Source organism: Salvelinus sp. IW2-2015, linkage group LG36, assembly GCF_002910315.2.
Source record: "Salvelinus sp. IW2-2015 linkage group LG36, ASM291031v2, whole genome shotgun sequence".
NCBI lineage: Eukaryota > Metazoa > Chordata > Actinopteri > Salmoniformes > Salmonidae > Salvelinus > Salvelinus sp. IW2-2015.
Window position 1 is genome coordinate 35,875,116 of NC_036875.1, and position 13,847 is coordinate 35,888,962.

A 13,847-nucleotide genomic window follows, 5' to 3' on the forward strand; every position below is an offset into this window, starting at 1 on the left:
TTAGGGACTACGTTGTTACTGTGGATATAGATACTTTTGTACCTGTTTCCTCCAGCATCTTCACAGGGTCCTTTGCTGTTGTTCTGGGATTGATTTGTACTTTTCGCACCAAAAGCACGTTCATCTCTAGGAGACAGAACGCATCTCCTTCCTGAGCGGTATGACGGTTGCGTGGTCCCATGGTGTATACTTGCGTACTATTGTTTGTACAGATGAACGTGGTACCTTCAGGCGTTTGTAAATTGCTCCCAAGGATGAACCAGACTTGTGGAGGTCTACAATTTTCTTTGTTTTTTTCTGAGGTCTTGGCTGATTTATTTAGATTTCCCAGATTGTCAAGCAAAGAGGCATGGAGTTTGAAGGTAGGCCTTGAAATACATCCACACGTACACCAGTAATTGACTCAAATTATGTCATTAGCCTATCAGAAGCTTCTAAAGCCATGACATCATTTTCTGGAATTTTCCAAGCTGTTTAAAAGCCACAGTCAACTTAGTGTACATAAACTTCTGACCCACTGGAATTGTGATACAGTGAATTACAAGTGAAAAAATCTGTCTGTAAACATTGTTGGAAAAATGACCTTTTGTCATGCATAAAGGAGATGTCCTAACCAACTTACCAAAACTATTGTTTGTTAACAAGAATTTGTGGAGTAGTTGAAAAACAAGTTTTAATGACTCCAACCTAAGTGTATGTAATCTTCCGACTTTAACTGTAAGTAACCCATCTATATAACAATGTTCTACATGACATAAGCACCCCATCTATATAACAATGTTCTACATGAGATAAGTACCCCATCTATATAAAACAATGTTCTACATGACATAAGTACCCATCTATATAAAACAATGTTCTACATGACATAAGCACCCCATCTATATAAAACAATGTTCTACATGACATAAGGACCCCATCTCTATAACAATGTTCTACATGACATAAGTACCACATCTCTATAACAACGTTCTACATGACATAAGTACCCCATCTATATAAAACAATGTTCTACATGACATAAGTACCCCCTCTCTATAACAATGTTCTACATGACATAAGTACCACATCTCTATAACAAACGTTCTACATGACATAAGTACCCCATCTATATAAAACAATGTTCTACATGACATAAGTACCCATCTATATAAAACAATGTTCTACATGACATAAGTACCCCATCTATATAAAACAATGTTCTACATGACATAAGACCCCATCTATAGAAAAAACAATGTTCTACATGACATAAGTACCCCATCTATATAAAACAATGTTCACATGACATAAACCCCATCTATAGAAAAACAATGTTCTACATGACATAAGTACCCCATCTATATAAAACAATGTTCTACATGACATAAGACCCCATCTATAAAAAACAATGTTCTACATGACATAAGTACCCCATCTATATAAAACAATGTTCTACATGACATAAGACCCCATCTATATATACAATGTTCTACATGACATAAGTACCCCATCTATATAAAACAATGTTCTAATGACATAAGTACCCCATCTATATAAAACAATGTTCTACATGACATAAGACCCCATCTATATAAAACAATGTTCTACATCAAAGTACCCTCTATATAAACAATTTCTACATGACATAAGACCCCATCTATATAAAACAATGTTCTACATGACATAAGACCCCATCTATATAACAATGTTCTACATGACATAAGTACCCCATCTATATAACAATGTTCTACATGACATAAGTACCCATCTATATAAAACAATGTTCTACACTGACATAAGACCCCATCTATAGAAAAACAATGTTCTACATGACATAAGTACCCATCTATATAAAACAATGTTCTACATGACATAAGTACCCCATCTATATAACAATGTTCTACATGACATAAGTACCCCATCTATATAAAACAATGTTCTACATGACATAAGTACCCCATCTATATAACAATGTTCTACATGACGTAAGTACCCCATCTATATAAAACAATGTTCTCATGACATAAGTACCCCATCTATATAACAATGTTCTACATGACATAAGTACCCCATCTATATAACAATGTTCTACATGACATAAGCACCCCATCTATATATAACAATGTTCTACATGACATATAGCACCCCATCTATATAAAACAATTTCTACATGACATAAGTACCCCATCTATATAAAACAATGTTCTACATGACGTTGAAACATGTTGCTATCCAAAATCATTGGCAGGAGTCTGTTTTGCCACAGGGGTGTTTTGGGTGACAAGTCCTGTTTCAGACCAAATAACTTACAAATGTCATACCAAGATCTTACTAAATTGATGGTACAGGGATTGCTTGTTCTTGTTGATATAGTCTTGGGGTTCCACTTGTAGATACTATTACTCCCAACCTCTTCATTAAGAGCAAACATGTCCATCTGAGTTCAAGGGACTGGTTCAGTTTCAAATAGGATGCATCTTTGGTAGACGGAGAKCTCCTAGACTATAATCCCACATACATTTGTCCAGGCTCACCCTTGGTGTTTTACGGTTCCATACAAATTGTCTTATGGTCTTGTTAAAGGACTTAAATAAACTCTCAGGTAGGGATTATGGGTAAATATTGAAATAGGTACATCTTAGGCAGAACGTTCATCTTAATAGAGCTAATTCTCCCAAATACTATTCAAATCATCCACCACCTTCTGAACCAAGACAGAGTAGTTAAGCTTGTACAAATTTCTTAAGTCATTATCAACTGTGATTCCTAGATATTTGAACCCCTGTGGCGACCATCTGAAGGAACCTGTTCGTTCACAGATGCTATAGTCAAAGCGAGTCAGTGGAAGTATTTCAATTTTGTCCATGTTGACTTTGTAACCTGATATAGAGCTGTATGTACCCAAAAGCGTCTGTAGTTTTGAGGGGGATCCYGTCAGGTCAGAGAGGAACAAAATAATGTTGTCTGCGAACAATGAGATCTTCTGATTTATCTGGCCCCCCTGAAAGCCCTATATGCCAGGATCTGTTCTTATTGCCTCCGCCAGGGGTTCTATGGCTAGCACAAAAATGAGCGGGGGAAAGTGATCAGCCCTGTCTACTACCTCTAAAGAGTACCACGTGTACTCCTTATTAGGCCCTTACCCAGTGTACTCCTTATTAGGCCCTTACCCAGTGTACTCCTTATTAGGCCCTTACCCAGTGTTACCTTTAGGGTCCCTCAAGGCCAGTGCTCTTTTATTAGTTGTTAGGGGTGTGAACGTTTAAACGTTAATAAATTAATCCTTTTTTGTTATTGTTAATAAAAGTTGGGTGCATTCAAATAAAACCGAGAGGAAAGAGGCCAACTTTTAGGCTACTTGGTTGGTTGAATTTGCGAGGCATGCAAGAACAAAACATTGCGAAATTCAGAGTACCCAAGATATATTTTATGGTTCTGCCTGCCCCCTCCTCTCTTCTTCTCCCGCTCTCCTTTACGCTGGCCTCGCTGCCCCTCCTTCCTCTCTCTCCTTCGCTCCCTGACCTGCTGGCCCCTCCTCTCTCTTCTCTGCTCTCCTTTACGCTGGCCTGCCTGCCCCTCCCCTCTCTCTCTCTCTTCGTCTCTCACGCTGGCCTGTCTGCCCCTCCTTCTCTCTCTCTCTCTCTCTCTCCCTCGTGCTGGCCTGCCTGCCCTCCTCTCTCTCTCTCCCTCACGCTTGGCCTGTCTGCCCTCCTCTCTCTCTCTCTCTCCCTCGCGCTGGCCTGCCTGCCCCTCCTCTCTCTTCTCCCGCTCTCCTTACGCTGGCCTGCCTGCCCCTCCTCTCTCTCTCGTGCTGGCCTGCCTGCCCCTCCTCTCTCTCTCGCTCTCTCTCCCTCACGCTGGCCTGTCTGCCCTCTCTCTCTCTCTCCCTCGCGCTGGCCTGCCTGCCCCTCCTCTCTCTTCTCCGCTCTCCTTTATGCTGGCCTGCCTGCCCCTCCTCTCTCTTCTCCCGCCTCTCCTTTACGCGTGGCCTGCCTACCCCTCCTCTCTTTCTCCCGCTTTCCTTTTACGCTGGCCTGCCTGCCCCTCCTCTCTCTCTCTCTCGCCTCTCCCTCGCGCTGGCCTGCCTGCCCCTCCTCTCAATTCAATTCAAGGGGCTTTATTGGCATGGGAAACGTATGTTAACATTGCCAAAGCAAGTGAAGTAGATAATATACAAAAAGTGAAATAAACAAAAATGAACAGTAAACATTACTCACAAAAGTTCCAAAAGAATACAGACATTACAAATGTCATATTATGTCTATATACAGTGTTGTAATAATGTGGAAATAGTTAAAGTACAAAAGGGGAAATAAAAAACATAAATATGGGTTGTATTTACAATGGTGTTTGTTCTTCACTGGTTGCCCTTTTCTTGTGGCAACAGGTCACAAATCTTGCTGCTGTGATGGCACACTGTGGTATTTCACCCAATAGATATGGGAGTTTATCAAAATTGGGCTTGTTTTCAAATTCTTTTGTGGATCTGAGTAATCTGAGGAAAAATGTGTCTCGAATATGGTCATACATTTGCAGGAGGTTAGTAAATGCAGCTCAGTTTCCACTTCATTTTGTGGGCAGTGTGCACATAGCCTGTCTTCCCGAGAGCCACGCCTGTTCACAGCAGCCATTCTCAATAGTAAGGCTATGCTCACTGAGTCTGTTACATAGTCAAAGCTTTCCTTAAGTTTGGGTCAGTCACAGTGGTCAGGTATTCTGCCAAATAGCATTCTAGTTTGCTCAGTTTTTTTTTAATTCTTCCCAATGGTCTTTTTGTTTTCTCATGATTTGGTTGGGTGTAATTGTGTTGCTTGTCCTGGGGCTCTGTGGGGGTCTGTTTGTGAACAGAGCCCCAGGACCTGCTTGCTTAGGAGACTCTTCTCCAGGTTCATCTCTCTGTAGGGTAATGGCTTTTTTTAACGGAAGGTTTGGGAATCGCTTCCTTTTAGGTGGTTGTAGAATTTAACAGCTCTTTTCTGGATCTTCTCTCCCTCGCGCTGGCCTGACTGCCCCTCTCGCTCTCCCTCACGCTGGCCTGCCTGCCCCCTCCTCTCGCTCCACGCTGGCCTGCCTGCCCCTCTCGCTCTCCCTCACGCTGGCCTGCCTGCCCCTCTCGCTCTCCCTCGCGCTGGCCTGCCTCCCCTCCCCTCCCTAGCGCTGGCCCGCCTGCCCTCTCCCTCCCTAGCGCTGGCCTGCCTGCCCCCTCTCCCCTAGCGCTGCCTGCCTGCCTCTTTCACTTTGCTATGATGCATGTGTGTGTTCAGTCTGTTTCCTGGAGAATATCCTAGTTTAACGCTGGGATACAGAGGTATTTTCGGGCCAGTCTTGCGAGCACGACTCTTCAGTACTCTTCGTTGCTGAGTGGGTGGGGCTGTTTGTCTCATAATATGAAATTACAGTAGACTACTGGTAGCCTGTAAAGATGACCCTTTTCAGATATAATGGAATGGAAAGCGCCTCGGCTACGGCATTTTTGTTTGTCTGTTAGGGTAAGGCTACACTGCMGCTTTTTAAATGCCGACACAAAACCATCTCTGGAGATATGAATGGCATTTTAGTTGTCTGTAAAGTAATGCTGCTTCTGAAGTGGGACTAACTTCCATCACTAGGCGACCAGAACTGTCAATCAAATCCTCTCAAACTGCTTCGCACAGCCTGCCTGCCTGCAGAACACTCTCTCCTAAAAAAAGTACTTAAGTTTTTTTAAATACCGTGACTTACCAAGACATTTAGTAGAKAGAAAGTACATCTAGCTACTCTAAAAAACAACACAGCAGCACATCAATCAGCAACGTTTCTTGTGGTCAGCGAAACAATAGAACATATGCCGGAGCAGAATTCTACCGTCTGAAAAGGTACATACTCTTCTGATTCCTTCATAAATTGTTATCAGTGGTCGCTATTGCCATGTTACTGTAGCTGCATTCCATGTCTGTAAAGGGTTGCGGTTGATATAACGTCATTGCCTGGTCATACATACGTAATAGGACCATTATTCTACATTTTGAATTGACGTGGAATTTTGGCAGTTTAAACATTAAGCAAAATGTTCAATTTCTAATTAGTATCCTTACCTAGTGTACTCTTCCTGAAGTTTATTAGGGTCGGTCACAAAGAACTTCACTCTGAAACTCAGATTATGAGGCGATCCCCCTGTAAATGCACAATGAGAGAGACTATTGTATCTACACTTGAAAACAACCATTTCCTAGTTAATCCATCCACTGAAGGTTCACCTACGTTTTAGTTGCTTCCTGATGGGTTTGTTTGGATCCAGCCATCTCTGTAAAAGATAAATGAGGAGAAACTCAATGACACAACAGCATTTCCTCAGCAGCCGTGTTCATTCTCAATTATTCACAAGTCAGCCCCCTCCACCTCTCACTCTCTGTTTTCCAGTTGGGAAATGCAGGCTGGGCCGTGATGATCTGTAGCTAGTAACAGCGCATTCGGAAAGTATTCAGAACCCTTCACTTTTTACACTTTGTCACATTAAAGCCTTATTCTAAAATGCATTAAATAGAAACAAATCCTCAATCTACACACAATACCCCATAATGACAAAGAAAAAACAGGTTTAGAAATTTTTGCAAATGCATWAAAAAWAAAAAAAATGAAATAGCTTATTTACATAGACCCTTTGCTATGAGACTCGAAATTGAGCTAAGGTGCATCCTGTTTCCATTGATCATCCTTGAGATTCTTTGACAACTTGGAGTCCACCTGTGGTAAATTCAATTGATTGGACATGATTTAGAAAAGCACACACCTGTCTATATAAGGTCCCACAGTTGACAGTGCATGTCAGAGCAAAAACCAAGCCTTGAGGTCCAAGGAATTGTCCGTAGTGCTCCGAGACAGGATTGTGTCGAGGCACAGATCTGGGGAAGGGTACCAAAACATTTCTGCAGCATTGAAGGTCCAAGAACACAGTGGCCTCAATCATTCTTAAATGGAAGAAGTTTGAAACCACCAAGACTSTTCCTAGAGCTGGTTGCCCAGCCAAACTGAACAATCGGAGGAGAAGGGCCTTGGTCAGGGAGGTGACCAAGAACCCGATGGTCCCTCTGACAGAGCTCCGGAGTTCCTCTGTGGAGAGGAACTGGCCCCTCCTCAATAAAAAGGCACACGACATCCCGCTTGGAGTTTGCCAAAAGGCACCTAAAGGACTCTGACCAAGAGAAACAAGATTCTCTGGTCTGCTGAAACCAAGATTGAACTCTTTGGCCTGAATGGCAAGCGTCAAGTCTGGAGGAAACCAGGCACCGCTCATCACCTGGCTAATACCATCCCTACGGTGAAGCATGGTGGTGGGGATGTTTTTCAGTGGCAGGGACTGGGAGACTAGTCAGGATCGTGGGAAAGATGAGCAGTAAATAGAGATCCTTGATGAGAACCTGCTCTAGAGCGCTCAGGACATCAGCCGGGGCAAAGGATCACTTCCCAACAGTCTCTGAAAGTCCTTGAGTGGTCCAGGCAGAGCTTGGACTTGAACCCGATCAAACATTTCTGGAGAGACCTGAAAATAGCTGTGCAATGACACTCCCCATCAAACCTGACAGACCTTGAGAGGATCTGCAGAGAATAATGGGAGAAACTCCCCAAATACAGGTGTGCCAAACTTGTAGCATCATACTCAAGAAGACTCAAGTCTGTAATCGCTGCCAAAGGTACTTTAAAAAAGTACTGAGTAAATGTGACTCACCACACATTTTAATTTGTGTTATTTACATTGGATAAATTAGAGACTCATAGCTACAAACTGGTATATCATACACTSCATTTGAGGAAACAATGGGAAAGTAAATCTGCTTTGAAAGTTGATTAACTTGTAAACTCACTTTTGAGAAAACCATCTTTCAATGTTTTGCTACTACTATTGCAGAGCCCTTCTTTGTCTACACCCATTCAGCATTGATCACACACTGATCCGTGCGTCCTGTACTAATTGTCCAGCTACTTCCAGACATCTAAGAGAGAGAGAACAGCTCACTGAACATTACTCACCCTATTGCTCTATCTGTGGTTTCGCGTTCAGAGCGCACACTGGACGCTCTGGCCAATAAGTAAGTAGGGTTGTTCCGAAAGCTCTGACRTACAGTCAAGCACCCAAGCTAACTGGCAAACATTGGCTTGCTACTTCCAGACACATAATGAGAGAACACCCCACTCTGACCATTTTACTCACARTAGCAGAGCTGGTTAGGCTTTTTTCATGTTATCCAGAGCGTTGGTGACTGTACCTGTGCGACTGGCAACAATTGAATTACGCTTTGTTGCCAACGTTTACTGACAACGGACATTTTCAACGMGTGTTTAGCGCTCAAAAATGCATCAGTTATTCTGCGCTCTGGCACACTAAGATGAGTCTTTTGTTTAGAATTGTAGCTTGATAGCTAGCTAGGTAAACAATCAATCCCAACGCATGACGTTAGCGAGCCAGGCAGCTAACATTAGCTAGCTAGCTAACAGTACACTAACTGGAAATGAAAATACTTCGTAAAAATTAGAGTGGAGTCTTTTGTTAAGACATGTATTGTTAGGACATTGTTTTGCTAGCTAGCTAGCTAGCAAGCAAAATAATGGACCAACAACTCATGACATTACTACCCTACATAAATCTGCAGGTAGCTAACAAGCAGGTTCAACGGCTATAACTAGTCAAGCAAATGTGTCTGAGATACAAAGAATAAGATCATACACATAACATTAGCTAGCGACCCAGCCAGTTAACGTTAGCTAGCTAACAGTACACTGGAAATTAAACCACTTTCTGTCAAAATTAGAAACGTGTAATATCTGAAAATCTTACCAGTATGCATCATGGTTGGACACGTCTCCTGTCTGATGCCATGCATGGTTGCCTTAGTTTTACATTGTAATCCAGACTGGTGTTTTCTCCATCTCCTTAGCTATCATACTCAAATTCCACTGATTTCAAAACTCGGTCCTCCAGAAAGTGGAGAGCATACACATAACGTTTCCTTGCGAGCCAGCCAGCTAACGTCAGTTAGCTAACAGTACACTTTAACTTGACATTTAAGTTTATGCAGTTTTACTACGCTATACATAAAAATATAAAAAAGCAGCGTTTGACACGATTACCTAAACATACTGACCAGCTCCAATAGACCAATCCAAACTCATCTCTTGGCATGTAAAGCCCACTCATTATCTCAGCCAATCATGGCTAGTGGGAAGGTAGCCATGATTGTGGCTAAACCAACTAGGCTCATAATTTAACAATTGTATTCGTATTTACAGATGGCATACAAGTTTGATATTAAGGCACATGAAAGTTCACATGTTCGAGAAGGCATTTCTGCCCCCAAAAAAATTATTTAAAAAAAAAATGACGTTCAAACAGCTCTCTTGTGAAGTCGTGACGACATACGCCTAGTTTCCTGAATCAAAACCGTCTGAACACTTATGTAAATGGGATTTCTTTTTTTTTATAGATAGATATCTATATATCTATCTATCTATACACACACATTTACATGTTTTGCTTTGTCATTATGGGGTATTGTGTGTTAATAGATGAGGGGGAAAAAACTATTGAATCCATTTTAGAATACGGCTGTAACGTAACAAAATGTGGAAAAAGTGAAGGGGTCTGAATACTTTCCGAATGTACAKATTTACCAGACAGTAGTGACAGTACACAACAATTATGGAGGGGAGATGAGGAGGACGGTGTCAACACAACTCCTGTTCATATTAACACTGCATCAGTGTGTGTCATCAAATCAAATTGTATTGGTCACATACACATGGTTAGCAGATGTTAATGCGAGTGTAGAGAAATGATGTGATTCTAGGTCTGACAGTGCAGTAATATCTAACAAGTAACCTAACAAATTCCCAACAACTACCTAATACACACAAATCTAAAGGGATGGAATAAGAATATYTACATATAAATGTGGATGAGCGATGGRCGAGCGGCATAGGCAAGGTGCAATGGATGGTATAAGGTACAGTATATAAATATGAGATGAGTAATGTAAGATATGTTAACATTATTAAAGTGGCATTATTTAAAGTGACTAATGATCCATTTATTAAACTGGCCAGTGATTTTAGTCTATGTAGGCAGCAGAATCTCTGAGTTAGTGATGGCTGTTTAATGATGGCCTTGAGATAGAAGCTGTTTTTCAGTCTCTCGGTCTAAGCTTTGATGCACCTGTACTGACCTCGCCTACTGGATGGTAGCGGGGTAAACAAGCAGTGGCTCGGGTGGTTGTTGTCCTTGAAAGCCTTATTCTAAAATGGTAAGGTGGAGGTGATATGATCGTTGACTAGTCTCTCAAAGCACTTCATGATGACAGAAATGAGTGCTACGGGGCGGTAGTCATTTAGTTAATTTATCTTTGCCTTCTTGGGAACAGGAACAATGGTGGACATCTTGAAGGGGACAGCAGACTGGGATAGGGAGCGATTGAATATTTCCGTGAACACACCTGCCAGCTGGTCTGTGCATGTTCTGAGGACGCGGCTAGGGATGCCGTCTGGGCCGGCAGCCTTGCGAGGGTTAACACGTTTAAAATGTCTTACTCGCGTCGGCCACGGAGAAGGAGAGGCCGCAGCCCTTGTTAGCGGGCCGCAACAGTGGCACTGTATTATTCTCAAAGCGGGCAAAGGTGTTTAGTTTTGTCTGGAAGCGAGACATCGGTGTCCGTGACGTGGCTAGTTTTATTTTTGTAGTCCGTGATTGTCTGTAGACCATGCCACATACGTCTCGTGTCTGAGCCGTTGAATTGCGACTCCACTTCGTCCCTATACCGACATTTCGCTTGTTTGATTGCCTTGCGGAGGGAATAACTACACTGTTTATTTTCGGCCATATTCCCAGTCCTCTTACCATGGTTAAATGCGGTGGTTCGCACTTTCAGTTTTGGGCGAATGCCACCATCCATCCATGGTTTCTGGTTAGGGTAGGTTTTAATAGTCACATTGGGTACAACATCTCTAATGCACTTCCTTATAAACTCACTCACTGAGTCAGCATATAGATCAATGTTATTCTCTGAGGCTGCCCGGAACATTTCCCAGTCCGCGTGATCAAAACAATCTTGAAGTGTGGATTCCGATTGGTCAGACCAGCGTTGAATGGTTCTAGTCACCGGTACATCATGTTTGAGTTTCTGCCTATAAGACGGTAGGAGCAAGATGGAGTCGTGGTCGGATTGGCCGAAGGGAGGGCGAGGGAGGGCCATGTATGCATCACGGAAGTTAGAGTAGCAGTGATCGAGTGTATTGCTTGCGCYAGTGCTGCAATCAATATGCTGGTAGAATTTAGGTTGKCTTGTTCTCAGATGTGCTTTGTTAAAATCCCCAGCTACAATAAATGCAGCCTCAGGATATATGGTTTCCAGTTTACATAGAGTCCAGTGAAGTTCCTTGAGGGCCGCCGTGGTATCTGCTTGAGGGAGTATATACACAGCTGTGTCGATAACTGACGAGAATTCTCTTGGAAGATAATATGGCCGGCTTTTGATTGTAAGGAATTCTAGGTCAGGTGAGCAGAAGGACTTGAGTTCCTGTATGTTGTTATGATTACACCATGAGTCGTTAATCATGAAGCATACACCACCGGCCTTCTTCTTTCCAGAGAGGTGTTTATCTCTGTCGGCACGACGCATGAAGAAGCCCGGTGGCTGAACCGACTCCGACAACGTATCCCGAGAAAGACATGTTTCCGTGAAACAGAGAATGTTACAAACTCTGATGTCTCTCTGGAAGGGAACCCTTGCTCTAATTTCGTGTACCTTGTTGTCAAAAGACTGGATATTGGTGAGTAGTACACTCTGAAGCGGTGGGCGTTGTGCACGCCTACGGAGCCTGACCAGGAGGCCGCTRCGTCTGCCTCTTCCTTCGGCAACGTTGTTTTGGGTCGGCCTCTGGGATTAGATCCATTGTCCTGGGTGGTGGTCCGAACAAAGGATCCGATTCAGGAAAGTCATTTTCCTGGTCGTAATGTTGGTAAATTGACTTAGCGCTTATATCCAATAGTTCTTCCCGGCTGTATGTAATAACACTTAAGATTTTCTGGGGTGACAACGTAAGAATTAATACATGAAAAAACAAAATACTGCATAGTTTCCTTAGGACTCGAAGCGAGGCGACCATCAGCTGTGTTGTAGTATAGTGTGTAGTGGCAGGCAATGTCCCATTAACATACAGGCTTCCAACATGACTTAGGCTAACAGATGGATTGTACAATGGGTTATGATTCTAATAGAACAATAACTCCCCATCCCCCTCCATTTCTCACAGCAACACACTTGTCTGAAGACTAAATTCACCACAGAGAGTTACATTTAGGTGAGAGCAGGAAAAGGCTGTCCTCAAGTGAAAGACTTGATGGAGATGGACAGTAGTGAACGAGACAGTGTTGACTGAAGTGTAAAAAGGTGTTTTGCCATCAAGAGTCTGACCTTGGCACCTACCGGGCTGTCGGAGGAGTCGTCGGACAGATGCAGGCCGAAGTAATCCCTCTCTGTCAGCTCCAGGTGTTTAAACACTTCCTCCAGTAAGACCTGACCCTGGTTGTGCTTCTGTAGAGAGAGGGGGAYGGGGTGAGAAAGAGGGAGCGAGAAAATAACAAATTATTTGTGGCAGCCAGGTCTGAGTAGCTGCTACCTATCACTGTCCGTCTCCCATAGCGCGGTCACACCAGGGACACAGTGACAACCACTTGTCTCCCTTCTGCCCCTCCCACTCTCCCCCTGCCTCCCATTTGGCACACAGCAGTGCTGTGCCAGTGAGGGGATGGTGATGGTGTTGACACAGAGCTCCACAGAGGTAAGTCCATGTCACAGCCCCAGGCCAGTTCTAAGCCACAGGGAGCAGACTGGCAGCTCTGGGCTGCTGACTGTCAAACATGCGCTGACAGAGTGGGGAAACACAGCCTCTCCCCGTGTACACTATTTTTAGCCTCAACCCTCAGATGACACCAAATCAAATCAAATTTTTGTTGGTCACATACACACGTGTTTGGCAGATGTTATTGCGGGTGTAGCGAAATGCTTGTGCTTCTATCTCCGACAGTGGAGTAATATCTAACAGTTTCACAACATATACCCAAAACACACGTAAATCTAAGTAAGGAATGGATTAAGAAGATTCTACGGTATCTTAGTCACAATTTAAAAGTGACTAAGATACCGTAGAATAGTGTGGAGTGCAGCTTCTACATACGAGATGAGTAATGCTAGACACGGAGACATTATTAAAGTGACTAGTGATCCATTTCTAAAAGTGGCCAGTGATTCTAATCTATGTTTTTCCCAACAATGTTTTAGTTGCGCAATTTTATATCTAACTAAGGTGTTTGGTGCAGTACTTCTCAAGTAAAACAATCTTATTTGAACAAAGTTGGAGCCGCCGGGCAGGTCTATGCTATTGGATAGAGAGCAATCACCGCAGCATTCCATGTCAGTGGACAAATGGACATCATTAAATCAAAACCCAACCTTCAATTACCCGTTGTGACGCAAGGATGTTCCAAACTCAGTTTTAGAGGAGTGACTTTATGACCAACATTATCCTATTTACACTTTATAGTCAATTTTGACACTAGAATTCATGTTTGACTCATATCGATGCCACATACAAGCATTTTGCTACACTCGCAATAACATCTGCTAAATATGTGTATGTGACCAATAAAATTTGATTTGACATAGGCAGTAACTATTTAAACTGGGCTGACACATTCTCTGTGAGGTTTGGATAATAAATGGGAAAGTTAGATTAACACAGGTCTTGAAAGATACTTCAGTTATCTGTGGAGGACAATGGCAATGGTCCCATTCTGAGATCCTCACTGAAGACTGGGCTGGGACATAGAGAGAGAGAGA

At 42.9% G+C, this 13,847-nt stretch overlaps 1 protein-coding gene across 1 annotated transcript in view; it reads right to left on the reverse strand.

Annotated features, from left to right (window-relative positions):
* LOC111959491 (tyrosine-protein phosphatase non-receptor type 4-like) overlaps nucleotides 1–13,847 on the reverse strand; it is a 102,911-nt gene that overhangs the window by 38,680 nt on the left and 50,384 nt on the right. Inside the window, exons 3-5 of the mRNA XM_023981103.2 lie at nucleotides 12,435–12,542; nucleotides 6,223–6,265; nucleotides 6,057–6,135 (exon numbers count right to left, since the gene is read on the reverse strand). Coding sequence (XP_023836871.1) covers nucleotides 6,057–6,135; nucleotides 6,223–6,265; nucleotides 12,435–12,542 — 230 coding nt within the window. The remainder of the gene's footprint in view (nucleotides 1–6,056; nucleotides 6,136–6,222; nucleotides 6,266–12,434; nucleotides 12,543–13,847) is intronic.